This window comes from Canis lupus, chromosome 2 (genome assembly GCF_048164855.1).
Source record: "Canis lupus baileyi chromosome 2, mCanLup2.hap1, whole genome shotgun sequence".
Classification (NCBI taxonomy): Eukaryota; Metazoa; Chordata; class Mammalia; order Carnivora; family Canidae; genus Canis; species Canis lupus.
Window position 1 is genome coordinate 27,920,260 of NC_132839.1, and position 21,273 is coordinate 27,941,532.

Here is a 21,273-nt window from a genome sequence, read left to right on the forward strand (position 1 = left end):
TGGTGGTGTGGGGTGGGATGCCTGTCTGCTCCTGGAGCACGGTTCCCATCCTGAAATGTAGGAGCCATTTTATGGCAGGTCATTCATGTCATTAAGCTTGTAATTCATGCAGGTGTAGTCTTTTTTTTTTTTTTTTTTCTTTTTTAAGATTTATTTATGTACTTGAGAGAGAGAGAAAAAATAAAAAGTCCCCAGGAGAATTCCCTCCACTGCTGAGTGTGATGGGGGCTTGATCTCATGACCCCAAGATCATGACCTGAGCCAAAGTCAAGAGTTGGAGGCTGATGAACCACATAGGCACCCTAAGCAGGTATAGTTTTGATGTGGTTTTGGAATGTTGGTGAGATCCGGAGCCGACGGCCAAGAAAGAATTCTTCAGACCTCTTTGGTGCAAAAAGGCGGTTTTATTAAAGCCCAGGAACAGAAGCCCTGGGTAGGAAGAGCTGCTACAGCAAGATTGTGGAGAGTAGCTGATTACATACTTGGGAAGTGGGGGAGGTAAGGACCAAAGGAGGTGACCAAAAGGACTTTCATATGGTAAAGAAGACTCTCAGGATGCTGGAGGCATGGCTATTGTCAAGGTTATTTTTCCTTCTAGTAAGGCATTTAAAAAAAATTTAAAAATAAAAATAAAAATAAAAAACACATTAAAAAAAGACTTTATTTATTCATGAGATAGAGAGGCAGACACACAGGCAGAGGGAGAAGCAGGCTCTATACAGGGAGCCTGATGCGAAACTTGATCCAGGGACCAGGGATCAGACTGGAGCCAAAAGCAGACGCTCAACCACTGAGCCATCCAGGTGTCCCTGGTAAGTCTTTTTTTTTTTTTTTTTTTTTTAAAGGATTTTATTTATTTGAGAGAGAATAAGAGAGAGAGAGAGAGAGGGAGCTTGAGTGTACAAACTGGGGGAGGGGCAGAGGGAGAAGCAGGATCAGCAGACTCCTTGCTGAGCAGGGAGCCCAACCTGGGGCTCTGTCCTAGGACCTTGGGATCATGACCTGAGCTGAAGACAGACACCCAACGTACCGAGCCACCCAGGCGCCCTCTGGGAGGCCTTAAGACCGCTGGAGTTTCTGCAGGAATGCTGTATCCCGCCTGCCTCAAGTATTTGTCAATGGGCTGCAGGTTATAAGGAATTTTTATTTATTTACATTCCCTTCTACCTTTGTTTCCCACATCAGTGTAGAAGGCAGGGTGATGTTAGGGCTCCAGGAAATGGAGTCTACCAGCTTCTGAAGGTTAGGCTTTAGGTTAAGAATGCTTTTTGCCTTGTAAATCACTAAGACATTGTAAACTGCTAGAGACTCAGGTCCTGCCAGACTTTGATCTGTATCATTTACCTGTTTGTTTGCCTTCCTCTTAGCTTTAGGGCAGCCGGAGCCCCGGAGCCCAAGGAATGCCACACGTAGCCCACCTGGGGAGGGGCGCGGAGGGGGGGGGGCGGTGTCAGCTTGTGCTTTGTCCTCGACTTACCTTCTGCTCCCTCATCAGTCTTGAGATATCTGATGCCTAGGGGACTAAACATTCATTTCAGAAGATAGGATGGCCAGAAAAACTCCCCAAACCCCAGAGTGAGCTCAGGGTGCCAGGCCACCGTAGGAAGAGCCTAAACTGTCCCTGACCTGAAACGTCTTGGATCCATTTACTTCCCTCCCATCCCACACTGTTCCCGGCTGCTCTGATTCATTGAGGTGGGTGGTAGGTTAGTGGCTGACCTGGCTAAATCTTTGCATTTTATTTTCCTCAGAACCCAGACACATGCTCCACGTCGTGGAAGACTGGTTTTTGTATTGTTACATGTTTTAAATTTAAATTTTGAAGAATTATTTCTTGTATTGAGAGGAGTGGCTATAAAGGTCTTTGTTTTTGACCACAGCCTTTTTTTTTTTTGTTCCTTCATTTGTCTTATTTATTTAATGAATTTTTAATGTTTTAATTAATTTAATTGATTAAAGTAAACTCTATACCCAACACGGGGCTCAAACTCAGGACCCCAAGATCAGGAGTCGCGTGTCTTCCGGCTGAGTCAAACAGGCGTGTCCCTTCATTTGCTCTAGAAGACATTTGTTTCTTCTTACCTGGTCTCTTTGGCAAATATGTTTTACTTTATACAGTATTTTCTCCTCCTGGATTTAGGTCTGTTTTCCTGTGGGTAAGTGAGAATGCAGGAACTGCGGTCCTGGGATTGGCTGTTCTTGTCCTGGATGCAGAGAGCTTGGTGGTTATTTTCAGCCCCTGCTGGTAATGCTGCAGGCAGAGCAGGCTTTAAAGGAATCGTGAACAAGGTCTGTAAGATGTGGACATGAGCAGGACTCGGCTGCAGTGCTTGCAGTGTGTTAAACGCAGTTCTTAAATTCCTTCTCTCCCAGGACTTGCTCAGCCAGCCTAACGTTAGAATCCCGGCCCCAGCGGCAGCCAGTGCCGCACCCAGAGGTTGCAGGGGAAGCCCAGGACGTGTGCATTGTCCTACAGGCTCTTGTTGGGCCACTGGTTTTTATTATTATTAAAGTTTAAACTTGGCGCCTCTAGGAGGGGCGAGCATGCTGTAGCTCCTCATGAGTCCCATCGCAGGATGTTTACCGACACCGTGTCTCACACATTTACCTTTACTTCTTGCCCCCTGAAGAAAGGCATTTGGACTTGCCACTCCTGAAATAGCTTAAACTCTCTGAGTTCACAAATTTCTGACAAAACTATACATTTGAAAATGGACACCAGGCTTCTCTCACCCCACCTGTTACAGTGAGCAATAGGGAGGTTGCTGAGTGGCATGTGCTAGAGTCTGTGCAAATCTATGCATGTAGTCCCAGGATCCAAGAAGCCCTTCTCTACTAGTCTACCCCTTGCTCACTGGAATCAGGCATTTTTATCCAAGTAACTATTTAGAAATTGTCTTGATCGCTTTGCTCCACTCCACTCAGTTTCAGAACTAATGTGGGGTGGAGGTAGGACATTGAACCAGGTCTCGCCTTCTCCAAGTAACATTCATCACCCCACCTCTACCCCCACTTTTATTTATGTATTTTTAAAAGATTTATGAGAGAGAGAGAGAGAGAGGTGGGGAGGGCCAGAGGGAAAGCAAGAGAGAGAGTTTTTAGTAGACTCCCTGCTGAACTCCAGCCAAGTGGTGGTAGTGGTGGTGGTGGTGGGGTCATGTCCTGAGCTGAAATCAAGAGTTGGGACACTCAAGTGACTGAGCCACCCAGGTGCCCCCCCGCTTCACTTTTAAAATTGTAAGTATGTACCGTAATCACAATTTCTACATTTCTTGTGAAGTCCAAAATTCACCAGGGGACAGGAAAGGAGACCAGTATTAAGGCTGCTGACTGTGGATTTCGACCCTTTGAACAAAGGTACAAGATAGGCTTAAAGAATTTTTCTCTATCTATTCAGAAAATCTAGCCTCTCACAACACATTCCCTAGAGGTGTGATATATAAATTTTTGGATATGTATTTCTCAATAATTTTCACTGTTCATTATTGTCTTCATCAGGAGGAGAAAGGAGGAGTTGTGGTAGTGGGAAATTCATGTGTATTACCAGCATCAGTACAAGATTATGTGGACATAGATGAAAGGGAAATAGTTGACTTGTAGCCAGTCTGGTGCCAAGGCCACACCCAAATCTTGTAGTATCCCCAGCACCCGGAACAAAGTGATCATCTCCGCCTTGCCTGAGCCTGAACCGCTGCCTCCTGCCCTTCTCATTCGCTTCCCTTCTCCTTTCTCCTGGGCAGCTCATTCGCTTCCAGCTTTGCTTATTTCCATAGGTCCATCTGCTCGTCAGGGCATGCTTTTCTCTGGACACTGCTCCGTCCGTACCCTGGTGATGCCTTTCCTCTCTTTTTGCTAGATTCGGTGCTGACCACATACTTTCCCCAGACACATCATAAAAGTATTGATTCCACTGTGCATCCCAGTCGGTTCTGATTTACCTCCACCAGGCTCCTTGATGTCACATTCCAGTTGTGTTCTTTGGATTTGAATTGTTCCTGAATGTCCCCAGCTTTACACGTTCCCTTCCCTTTGACTTCTTTCTCCAGATAAGCAAATCCCATGGGTGACTGCTTGCTACATGTATTTTTCCCAGATGATACCCTGTTTCCAAATTCTGGGGTCACTGCAGTGTATAGAGATGAACACAGGACCTACTTTCCTTAGCAACACCTTAAGATTTCAAAAGGCTCTTCGTAAGTACACTGTTCAGTCAGTTTGTTGACATTTAACACTTTGGTGGTTCCTAGTGTTGACAGCTTTGATCCAGCAAGTTTGAGGCTCTGAAGCTTGGTGGATGGGCTACCTTACTTTTGTAGTAATACGAGGAACGGGAAGGCATCAGAGTCTGTGTTATTTGTGGGAAAGCCCTCCCTGTGCTAGTCACAGGGGATTAAAGAAAAGAAGTAAAACAAAGTTTCTAGTTATAGGATCTAGTTAAACAGGTAAGAAATGGGGCAGCCCCAATGGGCGCAACCCTGCAGCCCGGGGTGTGATCCTCCGAGACCCGGGATCGAGTCCCACATCGGGCTCCCTGCAAGGAGCTTGCTTCTGCCTCTCTCTCTCTCTCTCTCTCTGTCTCTATGAATAAATAAGTAAAATCTTTAAAAAATATAAACAGATACGAAATGGAAAAAAGATGCAGTTTACATTTATGATGTGTTCTGCCCTTTGAGGAGACAGCAAATACCTTATGGTGTGAAGGACTTTGCACTATTTTTTGCCTTATTTCCAAAAGAAATAATGATCTCTTTTAGAGAGTATGATTTAAATAGAAGGTTAGAAGGGTTTTTGGAATTTTTTTCCCCAAAGATTTTATTTTTTAAAGATTTCATTTATTTATTAGTGTGTGTGCATGGGAGAGAGCAAGCCTGGGGGCAGGCAGCGAGGGAGATGCAGAGGGAGACAAGCAGACTCTGTGCTGAGCTCAGAGCCCGATGTGGGGCTAGATCCCACAAACCTGAGATCCAGTTAACCAGTTAAGCCACCCAGGCGCTCTCCAGTATGGTATTGTTCAGTGATCTCTGTGTCCAGTGGGGCTCGAACCTACAACTCCAAGATCAAGGTCAAGTGGCCCAAGCCAGCTAGATGCCCGAAAGGTTAGAAGTTTTAATAGTGGGAGTACCTTAAGTCAGAATCCTAACTAAACTTAGCCTCATTTGACAGGTGAGAGGGTGGGGCCCTGGGAAGTGGCTCGCCCAAGGCTGGGACCCCAAGAAGCGCTGAGATTAGAACCCCAGGAGTGCTGGCCTCCTGGCTGCCTGGCCAGTGCCTTTCCTGCCTGCACCACTGGCTTTGGTGTCCCTTGGATATTTAAAGAAGTGTAACAGGGAAGTTCAGCCTTAGCAAACTTATCCTTCCTCCTGAATGCTAATCTTTCTTCTGGAGCCAGTGGTGAAAGGAGAAGTATTCGTTCTGGAAACAGCACCATCTCGGCCTGTAGCAGCTTTCTTAGTTTGTCTTCCCCACCTGCTGCTTCCCTGTGGTAAGGACCAGGAGCTGGGCTTGAGGGATGACTTTTGGTCTGAAGTAGAAAATAGGAACATCCACATATCTAGTCTTTGATGGCTTTGCATATAAAATAGAAACTGCCTTCAAGTTGTGTTTGGTGTAATTATATTTTAAAAGTAAACAAGTGTCAGCAATGAAGAAGATATTCCACCTTGATCCACAACATGGAGTAGTTTGTCCCAGCGCAGAATGGCAGGCCTTCACGCTGAAGCTGGAAAGTCCGGCTCTTGTTTTGATTTTGATGTTTACCAGTTGAATGTTAAGAAAACTGTGTATCTGAAACCTGGTGTCAGGTGTTCTTATGGAGCATTGAAGCTCTGTAGAGCGGAACTCCCCATTCTTAGCTGGCATTTTGCGTTTTTGTGTTAGAACAAGTGTCAGATTAGCAAAAATAAATAAGTAAATAAAATAAAGTAAGTAAATAGATAAATACATAAAATTGCTGACCTGACTAGTTCTTTGATTCTGGAGTATTTGTTGTATCCAGCAGGGCTACATGTTGTATCCGTGTTTTCCAGAAGTTCTCTTTCTAAACTGTTGTGTTTGTATGTGTCCAATGTATCAGTGAGTATGTTTCTGAGGTTAAAGGTGGGTTTGGGCCATCGAATCTTAAGTCCTTTATAGGACTGTGGGGAGTTGGCGGTGAGGTTCCACTTCATAGTGCTCTGGGTCCCCTCCCTTCCAAGTGGGAGTGACTTTGGGGGAATATGTTTTCACACAGTTTTATCTTTAGTCTAAATTCCATCCAGACCTAACACCGTGTGGGAGAAAACAGAGAGTCCCTGCAACCCTCCCGGCCCTCGCTCTTCCCTTTGCTCAGGCCTCCCCCTCCTGCACACAAGTGAATTCCAGGGGAAAATGATGGTGGGAAATAGTTCTGTGCTACAAGCAGCGATTTGAACTAATGGATACCCTGCTGAGAGTCTTTTTTTTGAATCTGAACCAAGGGCAGAGAAGTTTGATCCTTGTCCAGTAATAATGAGCTTGCCGGGAGCCAGAGAACAAGAAACAATAGTTATTGTCTTTGGACGGGAGGATCCATTACCCTAGAAACTTTTGGGGAGCATCAGGTGTTAAAGAGGATCTCTGTTTCAGGATGGATCTGGCTGTGGGAAGGGGAGAGTGATAGGTTGTGAGAACTGAAGTTTCTCTAATCCCTTTTTCTGTCATCTTGCAAAAGCATCTCTTCATCCACTGTCTGCCGACAAGACCCTGGAGCTCTCTGCAGATAAATAGAACAGACAAGAGCTTCCAGTTGGAAATGAACAGCTCTGTCATTATAAAAATGGGCCCAAGGGAGCAGACAAATACCACAACACCAAACTCAGGAGTTGGTAGCCTCAAAACGCCGGGAGCAGGAAACATAAATATTGTGAATAGTTGGGTCTCTCGATGCTCTTCAGCATTTAAAGGGGTGATTGTCTGACTTGATTAAACTGTAACTTGAGTTTGTGCTTTAAACAGTCTTTAATGTCAAATGATTCCTTCCTTCCTCCTGTCTTTCCTTCTTTGTTGTGGGAGAGCCAAGCACTGTGCGAGACACAGGGGACATAAGTGTGAGCAGAACAGTTGTCCTTACAGAACCAGACCCCAGGTGGGGGGAAAGAGAGAGGGGTTTGGTAATCATATGCGGAAGGAGCCCCTTGATGTTAGGCTGCGTGTATGTATGGTCGGGGGCGGGTTTGAAAGCTAAGTACATGCACTCCATTAGTGACTTGGAGACAGTGCTGTCAGCTTAGCCATCATTTCTGTTGACCTTCGGGGTCACGTTAGGGCTGAGGAATGTTTTCCCTGTGTCCTTGTCTGGAGACAGGGTGGCTGAGGTGAGGTAGGAGGATTGAAAGGGAATGGAGTGTGTGGCCCTCTAATACAGTCTTGAGCTTAATCACTAGGGGGTCAGGCATTTTGGGGGTGTGGTTTTTAAATTTCAGTGAGACTGTTTCAACAGTCTTAAAAATAAGTCTCAAATTATCTTTTGAAATGCCAGCTTTCATCAGAGTGGGTTTTATTTTTGGTTGCACAGGGTGTGTTTGCATAACAGATGTGAGGACTTTTTTCTGTTAGAGCTATTGAGGGCTTCTGGCCTGCAGAAAGGAGCACTGTGACTCCCAGGCATGTCCTCCTCCATGTCCTCCACCCTGCAGAGAAATTAAAATGCTTAATTTGCTGCTCTAAAAATGACATATGGGAGATGTACAATTGGATTCATGTAAAGCACAAGTTCCATTTTGGGACAGCAGTGCCTTAGAGGAGGGCAAAGAGCCTCCATGGAAGTGAGAAGGCAGGACAGAGTTCTGGGACACTCAGAAGGCACTGCAAATGGACCTCTCTGCTTCTCCTTTGGCTTTTGGTCTGGAGAGGAAGTCCTCACCATTTGTCATTTGCCTTTGAGATGTTAATTTATATTCAGCAGTTGTACACAATTCCCCAGCTGTCCTTCCTGGTAGTCTAGGCTGGTGAACTTTTCCTGTAGAGAGCCAGCTAGAAAACATTCTCTGGTCTGGGGGCTGGGTGGTGTCTAGCAACTACTCCAGCCCTGCCATTGTAGGGAAAAAGCAACCAAAACAATGTGCCAACAGATGGATGTAGCCGTGTTCCAATAAAACTTTATTTTCATGAATTGAAGCTTGCTGGGTTTGACCCACAGGCTGTGAGTGTTTAATTCTTGTGTTAGATCTCCAGTGGCCCTATACATATCATATGCAGCTAATCTCTCCTCCCCCTGGGGGAGAACTTCAGTGGCTTCAACATTGCATTGAGGGCACCAGAGTCCTTGCTTACGTTGTAGATCATGGGGATGTGTCAACCACATGCTAGGTCGATGAGATAAGAATAGTGTAGCAATAAATTTAGTGTGACACATTTAACACTGTATCTGTCTTATTCTGCATGGCCTTTTGAAATGAATGGTAAATTATTCACAAATAAAAATAATTTGTATTCTTTTTATGTAGCCAAACCCAAGCATCTTGGGGATCAGGAAAAAGTGTGGATGGAGAAAGTGAGTGTGAGGATACTTAGGTTCCCCTGCTGCTAAGGACTCCCCATTCCTTCCCATTCCAAGTCCAATAGATGGTAAAATGGGAAAGATACTGGGCCAGAAACCTAAATGTCTTCCCTGTCCCGGTCCTCAGCACAAGGACTGGGGACTAGGGCCTCCCAGGAACTTGAAGTTATACGTGTGGTAGAGTCTAGTCTTCTGGGGGATATTAGATTCTCATGTCCCACCTGAGGCAAAAATCACAAAGAGTCAAAATTAACCATGAAAATGCTTGGAATATCCACAAAGTAGAGCACACATGGTTCTGTGTATAAAGCATCTCACTGGAACGTTAGCTTCTTGTCAGCTTGGATTTTTTTAAGATCATTTTATTCACTGCTTGTATCTCCATATTCTAGAACAATACTTGGACATAGTGGATGTGAATGAGTGAGTGAATGACTAACTCTGTACCATAATGTATATTTAACCATATAATGTAACGTATAGTATGGAAAAAAGATTTCACATGCAAACTCTAGTTTTACTGGGTTTAAAAAGTTATAGAAGACAGTCATGCACACAGTTGAATTTGTGTATAATACAGCATCACCATATTCCAAGTCTATTCACAAAGCAGATTTGGGACTCACTTAGGCCATAAACATGTCTTCCATCTGGTAAGTGATCTGAATAGAAAGTTTTGCCTATTGAGATGTTTAGTCCTCTTGTTATAGAAACCCCAGCACCTCTGTGTTCACAAATGATTCTTCACTGGCCTTGTTTCTCTCTGGGCAGTACAGAGTCCTCCATCAGACCCTGTGTTCGGTGGGAGGGGTGGGGGGGATAGTAAGCCAGCTAAAACAAAGTGTAGCCCTCCGTAGTGAGGCTCCCCAGTGTCTCTGGGGCTAGATGTAGATTTTTTTCTTGGACTCAGAGGGTCCCATTCCCACCCTACACCCCTTACAGTGCTTGTGGGCAAAGAACCTCAAGAAAGAGCATTGAGATGCTGACCCTGAGGGGGCCAGTGGAGGATTTCCTGGCTCCGATGCATGTGTTTGGTAGCTCTCCTGACACTTTTCCTTCCTTTCTTCTACTCTCCCTATTACTCCAACCCTGGAATTCTCAAAAATCGTCCTTGGGGAGAGTTTGGCAATATTATTATTAAAATGTAAAACATTCTAACTTTATGATCCAAAATTACCTCCTTGGTATCTGTCCTTGATGTTTTACATGTGTACACAGAGAGATGCACAATAGGGAAAATATCCATTATGCATTATTTATGAAATAATTATGAAAAATCAGAAACAACCTAAATGTCTACCATTTGGGTAGCAGAAGCTAAATTATGGCTGGTACGGACATGAAACAGTCTGCAAGACACAGTGAGTGTAGAGCGGTGCAGCAAAATGTCTAGAAGGGTATGCACGCAGCTGTGACTATGGGAAGCAGTCAAGTTAAAGTTGGGTAATAATGGTCAAGAGGATTGTATTTTCTCTATATCTTATATTTATTTAGTTATTTTGAGAGAGAGAGTGTGCACATGCTTGAGCGTGTGGAGGGTGGGGCAGCAGAAGGAGAAGGAATCTGGAACAGGCTCACGCCCAGCGTGGAGCCCAACGTGGGACTCGATCTCACAATCCTGACACCGTGAACTGAGCTGAAATCAAGATTGGCTGCTTAACTGACTGAGCCACCCAGGCGCCCCTTGTATTTTCTCTATCTTTATGGTAGTTTACATTTTCCTTGGCAACAAGAATATGATTATGTATTGCTGCGTAATCACAAATCTGTAAAATTTAGAAACAATCCTCATACTCCTGAGTTTGCCATTAAGTTTTTTGAAAACATGGGCAAAGGACCCACTAGGTTCACTTCCCTGGCCAGCTCCTCAGCCATCTGCATTCTGGCTTCTGCTTCCACTGGCTTTAGAGAATATTCTGATTCAGCGTCCCAGATGACTGTCGGCTGCCAAACTCAGGGTGACTGACTGCTCAGCCCTCACCACATTGGCACTGTTTGACACTGCTGACCACGCTCTGCTTCTTGAAAGCCTCTCCTTCCAATTCTCTTCAGCTCTGCACCCTTTCAGTTTCTTTCTTGAGTGTTTTCCTTCTTCCCGGCCCCTGAATATGTGTACTCCCCAGGGTTCTGGGCTGTGTCCACCTGCAGCCCCCTCCGCTCCTTCACCCATTCCTCTCCAGGGGAATTTACTTACTGCCTTCGAATGCCTCCTTTGCCATTCCTGCTGGTCTACTAAACCTTTATCTCTAGTCAGCTGTCTTCTGGAGTACCACACCCTTGCTTAGACACCTGCTCACACTTGCCCTTGATACAGGCACTTCCAGTGCAATTTGTTTTTAAGTGAAGTGTTGCCCCACCACTTTGAAACTGCTCTTTTTTCTGATTCCTGTTCCCCGCTGGTCTGCCATTGGATCAGCTATCAAGCTAGAAACCTGGGTTCCTATACCTGTGTTCCTCTGCCTTAATTCATAGGCTTACGCCAAATCACCATGTAGGACCTACCCATTCCATGGCCCCTGTTCCCCAAATGCTATTGTCTCATTGAAGAGTGTTGTAAGTTTTCACTGGGATTAAATTTTTTCTTACTCAAGACTGGTTACTGGTATGGTTTAGTTGGTACATCCCACAATGTAACATCATTGCAAAATGATGTTACACCTAATTCTCTTACAGAGATTGACATTAGTTTGATATTAGTTGATCTTTGTTCCCCTCCCCCCGCTTTTAAAAGAGTTTATTTATTCATGAGAGACACACAGAGAGAGGGAGAAGCAGGCTCCAGGCGGGGAGCCCGATGCGGGACTCGATCCCAGGACTCCAGGATCACGCCCTGGGCCGAAGGCAGACACTCAACCACTGAGCCACCTGGGTGCCCGCTTTGTTCCCGTCCTTTGGAAGATCTGTTCATTCCATCATAATTAGTCCTCTGGAAGTTGTCTTGTTTGGGTTGAAATCTTTGTGTTTACAGTTTGATCACAGTTTTTTTTTTTTTTTTTTTGGTCTAATCAAATTTGTGTATGTTCGATCCTGATGAAATGCTTGTGGTGAAGGAGCTGTGAGCACTAAGGCTAGTCTCTGTCTCATGCTTCTGATATTTTGCAGAGTTATCCTTTGGGGTCATTGAGTTCCTGATTTCAGAGATGGCAGGATCAGATAAAGCTAGACTGTGTAAGTTTAGTTCCTCTTGTGGCTTTTTAATAATGACAAATGTAGATTTGCCTCTTAAAAATATTTAGAGATTCACACAAAAGAGAAGCGGGTTGTTGGCCCTGACTTTAATTTGCCTCCCTCATCCCCCAAAGGCCCTCAAAGATAACCACCGGTCAAGGAACAAGCCTAGAGGTGATCCTCCCAGCCTAGAGGTGGTCCTCCCAGCCTAGAGGGGGCCCTCCCAGCCTAGAGGGGGCCCTCCCAGCCTAGAGGGGTCTTCCCAGCCTAGAGGGAGTCTTCCCAGCCTAGAGGGGGTCCCTGGGAGGATGGAAGCTGATTGCAGCATTCCCTGTTTCACAGCGCCTATCCGTTGGTCGGTAGCAGACAACATCACTGGTATGGACCTGGAATTATTCCACAGAGAAAAACAAATACACTCAGAAGTATGAAGGTTAGTGGAATACCAGAAAGAGGAGAGGCAGACAGAAAGAGGCTCTGGTTCTGATATTCATTTTCAAATAAGGGATATTAAATAGAACTTGCAGATCCAGTTCTTCTGGTTCTCATGCTGTTAACTCACGCCAGCCTGCCCAAAGCTTTCATGGCACCTTGGATTCAGGCAGCGTTCTGATATAATGGAAGAATCCTTAGCTTTGCTAATATACCATTTTCTCATCTCTTCCAAACAACACTTTCATACTGGAGGGACTCCACTCTCATCTTTCTCCTCTCCGTTTCTGTAAGAACCCTTCCAAAGTCTGTACTCCCAGGAAAAATTATGTGGATTTTCTTCTAATTTCCATCTCTTTGAGCTTAGTACTTACTTAGTGCTTGTGTTGATGTTTTTGAAAATATCTTCCCTGATTAGGGAGTTCAGATATCTTTTGAGTGTCTTTCTTTGAAAGACAGATGAATAAATGCTGTGTTTTGGAGCTCAGTTCTTATGTAAATATGCCAGGGATGGAGGCACCTTGTTGGAAGTTACCTTGTGTCTTGCTCTATGAGTCCTTGGCAAAATGAATAGAGCACCTATGGGATTCTAAGATGCTTATTTCCCCATTTTTAAATCAGAATGCAGGAACCCATAGTCGTTCCTGTAATGTGCAGATTCCCTCCCGCAAAAGTTCTTTTTGTAAAATAGTACCTTAGAATTTAGGGAAATTCACTGTGGGGTTTTGTTTTGTTTTGTTAAGTAGGCTTCATGCTCGGTTCGGTACAGGGCTTGAACTCTGAGATTGCGAATCACATGCCCTATGGACTGAGCCAGCCTGGCACCCCTGGAAGTTTACTTAATGGCTATCACGGATTAGGGACTATGGCAAGCACTTTACAAGGATTGACTGAATTAATTCTTGGGACATTGTGGTAAGGTGGATGGCAATATTATTTTTTGTACAGATCGGGAAATTGAGGCTCAGAGAGAGTGTGGACTTGGCTCAAGCGAGTAGTGCAGTTAGGGTTGGAAGTCCACTGAGTCCTTGTTTATTCTTACTGATAATGTTATGGCTTTGAGTCGGGCTGCCTTGAAGGTTGAAAAGAAACCTCTTGCACGGGTCCCTACAGAACCAACATAGGCGTACTGTCCTTGGATGCCCAGAACCAGCCTTAAAAGAGGCAACACTCTGAGCAGGCCTGTCGCCTTCACCCCACAGTGTGGAGTCTGTGTAATGTGTGTTTTTTTTTCCCTAAAACTGGGATGGAGCTCGGGGCAGCAAATATTTAACCAGAGCAAATTTCCCTTGGTAAATTCTGTTGGTTTTTTCAATATAGAGGCTCTTTGCCTAAAAATACTCACCACTTACTGAGGACTAAATGACTAAGTCACCCACAGAGCATAAGGCAGGTCTTAGTACATGGAACACTGGGGGTTGTTTGGCTACTTTTATTTTGGATGAAATAGTCAATGCCACATACTCATTCGATGAGCCTAAGAACCTCTGGGAGTAAACATGGGAGGGTTTTTTTTCGGGGGGCGGGGGTTGTGATAGAATGGGAGTTTAGGTCCTTCTGGCATTGGCATTCTCCTTGAGATGGAGCTGAATAGGTTGTGGGGAGGGGGTGGGGGGAGAAGAGACTGCTGGTAAAAGATGGGCTGGTGGAGATGAAAGGAGTACTGACATGCATGTATTAAACTGAGGGGAGGGGGATGTCAGGAATTAGTTTCACTGACTGAGTAGATGAGAGAAAGGAAGGAAGAAAAGAGTTCAATGAATATACTTATTTAAATTTATTTATTTATTTATTTATTTATTTATTTATTTATTTATTTATTTATTTATTTATTTATTTATTTATTTATTTATTTATGAGAGGCAGAGACACAGGCAAAGGGCGAAGCAGACTCCCCACCCAGGAGGACCTTAGGACCACCAGGGGTGGAAGGCAGACACTTAACCAATTGAACCACCCAGGGGTCCCGCTTTTACAGGTTTAAAGCAATATTACCTATTTGTTACAATACTAAGTAATATGGATATAGCTTTTGTTTCTTACTAGAGGCTCTGCAACATTCACTTTGTGTAGGATCTCCCATTATGTTGATATTTGAATAATTTATTATTTATTTTTTTAAAGATTTATTTATGTATTAGAGTGCATGGGCAGGCAGGGGGAGGGGCAGAAGGAGAGGGAGACAAGCAGACTCCCTGCTGAGTGGGGAGCCTGAGATCATGACCTAAGCTGAAACCAAGAGTCAGATGCTTAACTAACTGAGCGTCCCAGGCACCTCTATCATTTATTTGTGAAAAAAAATTTTTAATCGAATTTTAATTTTAATTCCAGTTAGTTAAGATACAGCATTACATTAGTTTCAGGAATACAATATAGTGACTCAACAGTTCCAGACATCACCCAGCACTCATTTCATGACAGGTGCACTCTTTAACCCCATCACCTGTTTAACCCAACGTTCACCCCTCTCCCTGCTGGTAGCCATCATTTTGTTCTTATAGTTAAGAGTCTGTTTCTCAGTTGATCTCTCTCCATTTTTCCCCTTTGCTTATTTGTTTTGTTTTTTAAAATTCACATATGGGTGAAGTCCTATGGTATTTGTCTTTCTCTGACTGAGTTATTTCACTTAGCATTACACTCTGTAGCTCCCTCCATGTTCTTGCAAATGGCAGGATTTCTTTCTTTTTTATGGAAAAATAATATTCCATTATATGTATATGTATGTGTATGTATATACCTATGTGTGTGTATACACATATATAGCATATCTATGTTTATATGTATTTACACCACCTCTTCTTTATCCATTCATCTATTGATGGACACTTGGGCTGCCTCCGTAATTTGGCTGTAGTAAACAATGCTGCAATAAACATAGAGGTGCATGTATCCCTTTGAATTAGTGTTTTTGTATTCTTTGGGTAAACACCCAGTAGTGTGATTACTAGATCATAGGGTAGCTCTTATTTTTAACTTTATGAGGAACCTGCATACTGTTTTCCAGAGTGGCTGCTTGAATTCCCACCGTCAGTGTACAAAGGTTCCCCTTTCTCCACATCCTTACCAACGTGTTGTTTCTTGTGTTGTTGATTTTAGCCATTCTGAGAGGTGTGAGGTGATATCTCATTATAGCTTCCATATGGTCCTATGACCTCCACCCACAGAATTTCTGGCCTCCTTGCCATTGCTTTACATTCTTTATCCATTACGACTATTAAACCAGTGGCCTTTCAACTTACCCTCCTACCTGAAACTGGTCACCTTTCCAGTATGTCCTCTACTTTGTAGCTTAAAATGTTGTTTTCTCACCTATAGGGTGGGGACCAGACTTCATAGCATAAAGTACATCTGGCCCTTCCCAAAGAGACCCTGACTTTTTTTGAGTTTTATCTTGTGCCAGATAATGCTTTTTTTAAGCATAAGTATGTCTCATGCAATATTTTGTGTAAGTATCTCCCAAATATTGTACAGGGTGTTGTTAGAAGGTAGAAGAGGAACAGTAAAGTATCCCCCAAACTAAGAAAGCAATTCTGAGAGTAGAAAATGAAGCAGGTGACTCCATACAATTTACAGTTTTATTCAAGGTACCTTACTGACTGTGGGGATGAGGCAGGAATGGGAGGGCACATCTGGCAGAGGATGATCCACAGCAGCTGCACAGTTATTCTCTGCAGAGTCCAGGCTTTAGTCCAGATTTTACAGAATGAGGGGACACACAGAAGGGCACTGTAGTGAGATCAGAAAGTTTGCATACACCTAATTGACAGCTAACCTTTAATTAGATCTTGTGGCACCACTTGTGCCTCAGGAAGACGAAAAACCATGTTGTATTTAACAGATTCATGGGAGGCCAAAACAAGCCTCCCCACCCCTCCCCCCATCCTAGGCTTGGCAGACATTTATAAAGTATGTATATTAATCTCCAAGGGATCCCAAGACAAATCACCCAGTGAACACAAACTAAATGGAGGGCCAGAGATGGAGTCATTACTGTCAGCACCCCTGCAGACATACTAAACAATTAGTCATTGTTAACTCAAAATTTAAATTTAACTACATAGTTTGTAGTTTATCTGGCAGTCCTACATGTCTGCTACTTTGTTTTGTAGCCTGTTAAAAAATACAGTAGTGTCTCTGTGTATTTACATCTTGATGGGATCTAAAAAAAATTGCAATTCTAAAAACTTCCTGACTACAAAATATTTGACATTTCTTTATGAAATCTTTAGTATCTATCTGTTCACAGACAAGGAGCTGTACTAATTGGGTCACAACAACAATGCGTTTTTGCCTGAGGCACTAACTTGAATGTTTCCATGTTGTTTTGGAAAAACATATTTCCGATTCTGGTGTAGTAATGACTGTGGACCTTTTCTGAGTGGTAGGAATCCTCATTCAGGAAAATGAACTCCAGTTAAATTTCGTCTTCTTTTTGCTTATGGAAATCTGAATAGCCTCAGTTACTATTGTTTCTTTAAGATCTTTTCTGGAGATAAAACTAAATTGCCATGCTTCAATTTTACTTCCAGCTTTGTGTCATTTTTTTTCTTTCTACAATGTTTTTTGTCTTGTGAGTAACAGTTACAGTGTAATTTTTCAACTTCTGTTTTGTTCTGAATAATGTTCAACTTTAGTGTTGATAAGAAGCAAGTTTTTTTTTTTTTTCTTTTAAGATTATTTATTTATTTATTCATGAGAGACAGAGGCAGAGACACAGGCAGAGGGAGAAGCAGGCTCCATGCAGGGAGCCTGATGTGGGACTCGATCCTAGGTTTCCAGGATCATGCCCTGGGCAGAAGGCAGGCGCCAAACCGCTGAGCCACCCAGGGATCCCCAGGTTTTTTTTTTAAACCACTGACTAAATATTATAGGTTTTACATTGAAACCTTCTATTCCAGTTTAACTAGAATAAATGATTGTCAACCTTTATCAGAAGATTAAGACTCTTAAAGAATGCCAGTGAATAAAAAGAAAGCCCAATTAATATCCAATTCACAGAGAAAAATATAGATAGCCATACATTTAATAGAAGATGTGAACCTGACTCATAATGAGGAAGATGGACATTGAAATAGGATAGTGTTTTTTATTGTTGGGAAGGAAAATTTTCCTCTACCCTTCAAGAATCTTCTGGCTGGTCTAAAAATTAAATTGACAGGAGACAGATTAATCGGGAAAAGTCAAACTTGATTTCTTGCTTTCATGGAATCCGATACATGATCTCATAAGCATGAGATCCTGAAGATAGGCAAAATAAGGTATAAATGTCATCCTGAACTAAGGAGAACTGGGCAGGGGCCTGAGACTTCAATAAGAAGGAAAACAATTCCCAGGAAGATGAAGAGGAGTATGTGTTTGGTAAACAAATGTTTACTGGGCCACTGTTGAAACCTCTCTCTGGGACAGAGAGAGGAATTTTCAAACCGTTTACTCAGTTCTTCTTGTCTACCACACTGAGTTCATAGTATGCTGGACTTCTCTGTGGCGGTAGCTTTTTTCCTGGAGCTGGTCCTCTATTAAATTCATTCTGGCCCCCTCTCCCCGCCTTTCCCCCCCTCATCTAAATTTTGTTGAGGCAATTAACAGGGAAGGTCAAAGTTTTTTTGAGTCTTCTGGAACTCAGTTTTCAGTTCAAAATAATTCACATGCCAAAGTGGCATATCTTGGGGCCATTTGTTCTGAACTTTTACGTTAACTTTAAGTGAGATGCTTAGGCTGGGAATGTGAGCAGTCCCAGATATTACTGATGAGGTATAAATTGTTGCAGTCTTTGAAAGCATGGTTTGACTTTACCTCTTGAAACTTTAAATTTTTTTTTTAATTTTTTAATTTATTTATGATAGGCACACAGTGAGGGAGAGAGAGGCAGAGACACAGGCAGAGGGAGAAGCAGGCTCCATGCACCGGGAGCCTGACGTGGGATCCGATCCCGGGTCTCCAGGATCGCGCCCTGGGCCAAAGGCAGGCGCTAAACCGCTGCGCCACCCAGGGATCCCCTACCTCTTGAAACTTTAAAATTTGATTCCATTTTTAAGTCAGGAGTCTATTCTATATATTTAATGACATGTTTACAATGAGGCATGCATAACAGAGTTTACTGAGTCAGTGTTTATAATAGCAAAAACAAATAACAGGAAACAAAAAATCAATTCTGGTCTACTAAAAAATATAAATAATGGTTAAAAAGTGGGCCAGGATTTTATGTATGATTAATAGGGAAAGATCTCCACAGCTTATTGTTAATTGGGAAAGCACATATTGTAGAACAGTACATATAATCTTTTCTTTAATAAAGTTGGTTTTATACATACTATATATGTGATGCCATACCAGTGTATGTATGTATGTAAGTTGGTATGTTGTGGATAAGTATGGGATGGGGACATACACATGTAAATTAATAAAACTACCCACCAAATTCTTATTTATTTATTTATTTTAAAGATTTATTGGGGGATCCCTGGGTGGCCCAGCGGTTTGGCGTCTGCCTTTGGCCCAGGGTGCGATCCTGGAGTCCTGGGGTCAAGTCCCACGTCGGGCTCCCGGCATGGAGCCTGCTTCTCTCTCTACCTGCGTCTCTGTCTCTCTCTCTCTCTCTCTCTCTCTGTCTATCATGAATAAATAAATAAAATCTTTTAAAAAATAAAGATTTATTTATTTATTCATGAGAATCAGAGAGACAGAAAAAGGGGGAGTGGCAGAGACACAGGCAGAGGCAGAAGCAGGCTCCTTGCAGCCCGATATAGGACTCAATCTTGGATCCCAGGATCATGTCCTGAGCTAAAGACAGATGCTCAACCGCTGAGCCACCCAGGCATCCCTACCCACCAAATTCTTAACTTTCAAGGGAGAGGATTTGATATTTTGGGGTGGGAGTGAAGGAAATCTTTCACCTTTTATTCTATATATGCATTTCAGGAAAAATATATCCATGTATTACAAGTACAATTTTTTAAAATTCTGATGCTAGATTGCAGAATTCATTTAGGATAAGTAAAGGTGACCTGGGAGGTTACAGCACTGTATCTTTAAAAAATGGTTTAGAGAAAATTAAGAAAAAGTCTTTGGAAGAAGGACTTTTATCTCAGTCTGTTTCTCTTTGCACAAGGTGCATTTTCACCTTGGATTTTGACCTGTAGGCCGAAGGAACACTTCATGACAGCCCTTCTTTACCCGGCTTTATGTTTCTTTTTTAGAAGTTTATTTATTTATTTTTAAAGTAATCTCTACACCCAACCTGGGGCTTGAACCCACAGCGCCTAAATAAAAAATCACAAGCTCTTCTGACTGAGCCAACCAGGCTCCCCTCTCTTGATCCAGTTTTAACAGATGACTTTTTTTCTCTCTTTGCTCAGATTCCTTTTTACGAGGATATTTGTAAAGGCATTAAAGCTGGTGACACGTGTGAGAAGCTGGTGGGATATTCTGCTGTGTATAGAGTCTGTTTCGGAATGGCCTGTTTCTTCTTCATCTTCTGCCTCCTGACCTTGAATATCAGCAGCAGCAAAGGTTGTAGAGCCCATATTCACAACGGGTAGGTCTTGGGTTTTCGGGGGTGAGGGGGTGGGGGGTAATTGGCTGTTTCCTGGTGTGTAGAACACCGTTCCTCAACCTCCTGGACCCATCCAACCGTCCAACTGTCCAACTGCTCTTCCCCTAGTTGAGATTGTTGATGCCGATTTTAGGGGAGGTGGGACCTGTCACCCTCAGTGGCCTAAGAACCAGAATCTAAGTGTTTGTGACACTTAGTACCACAGTGAGAGCTGCAGCGGAGATGAGAGTTTTTATTTCTTGTACTGAGACCTGTCCCTACATCATCTCTACCTCGGCAACCAAGTGGTGTTTTGCACAGAGGCCACGCTGAGTTGGTCTAATTATGGGAAAAGGCAGTCTCCAGTCACTTAATTACTTCCCCTCGATTTGGAAGGAACAGTACCCAGGGCAGAAACATGGACTGCCTGCCGTGCTTACCTTCTAAGAGGTCTTTTGTCCTGCCATGAATATCATTTAAATACATTTCCTCTCTCTCTCTCTCTCTCTTTTTTTTTCTTTTTTCTAGCTTTTGGTTCTTTAAACTTCTGCTGCTGGGGGCCATGTGCTCAGGAGCTTTCTTCATTCCAGACCAGGAGACCTTTCTGAATGGTACAAATTGGGTATTTGGGGTACCTATTTATTTTGTTCTTACCCATTTTGGAAAATCGTTCCAAACTGTAGTCCAGGATGCCTTTGATATTTTGAATTAGTGGTTTTCTTGTATGTGTGTGTTTTTAAATTGCCACCTTACCTGCCCCATCCACGTCATCCACCCTCTCCTCTCCCTCTCGCAGCCCCCCCCCACCCCCCAAGTCCTTCTCCCTCTCTCTCTGGCTGGGTGTTACTCTGCAGCCTAGAGAGCTCAAATGATAATTTTCAGGTTATTGACCTGCAGGGAAAATGGGGCACTTAAAATTTGTTTGAAAACCACTTTAGCATGTCAGCATGACACCATCAGCCACATTTGAATAGGCCCATAGAGGCCTTGTTCTGTCTGACTGAGCACTGCCCAGGAAGCCTGCCTCTGCCCGGCACCGGCTCCTTAGTGACTTCAAATCTCCTGCAGCTATAGCAGGATGGGAGAGGCTTCCTCTAGCCTTATTTCTAAACTTACCTTACATGAAACTGTATAGCATTGAATTGTTTCTTACAGAATTTACCAAAATTGATTTAATTTGAAGCCTTGACTTATACCTGAAACAGGGGCCTTTCTTCATAGAACCTGGGAGGAAGAAAAAAGCCTAAATTTCAGTGGTTCAAAACCTTGTTTAACCCAAACGAATTCATTTTTCTAATTGACATTCACACTGTGCTGGTCCATAAGGAACAGCCCACAGTCCTTCAAATGGTGACTAGAGGGAAGCCTGGGTGGCTCAGTGGTTAAGCATCTGCCTTAGGTTCAGGGTATGATCCCGGAGTCCCAGGATTGAGTCCCGCATCGGGCTCCCTCTGCCTGTGTCTCTGCCTCTCTCTGTGTCTCTCATGAATAAATAAATAAAATCTTAAAAATTTTTAGGGTCATGCTAGGTTTTGTTTTCTTTTTTAAAAAATATTTTTATTTACTTGAGAGAGAGAGAGCACATGCACAAGAGTGGGATGGAGAGGGGCAGAGGGAGAGGGAGAAG

General features: G+C 43.3%; 1 protein-coding gene across 3 annotated transcripts in view; it reads left to right on the forward strand.

The window, feature by feature from the left end:
• Nucleotides 1-21,273, forward strand: part of SERINC5 (serine incorporator 5) — a 106,626-nt gene that overhangs the window by 53,986 nt on the left and 31,367 nt on the right. For all 3 annotated transcript variants that reach the window (XM_072793588.1, XM_072793598.1, XM_072793605.1), the window contains 2 exons: nucleotides 19,471-19,649; nucleotides 20,175-20,257. In XM_072793588.1, the coding sequence (XP_072649689.1) occupies nucleotides 19,471-19,649; nucleotides 20,175-20,257 (262 nt within the window). The remainder of the gene's footprint in view (nucleotides 1-19,470; nucleotides 19,650-20,174; nucleotides 20,258-21,273) is intronic.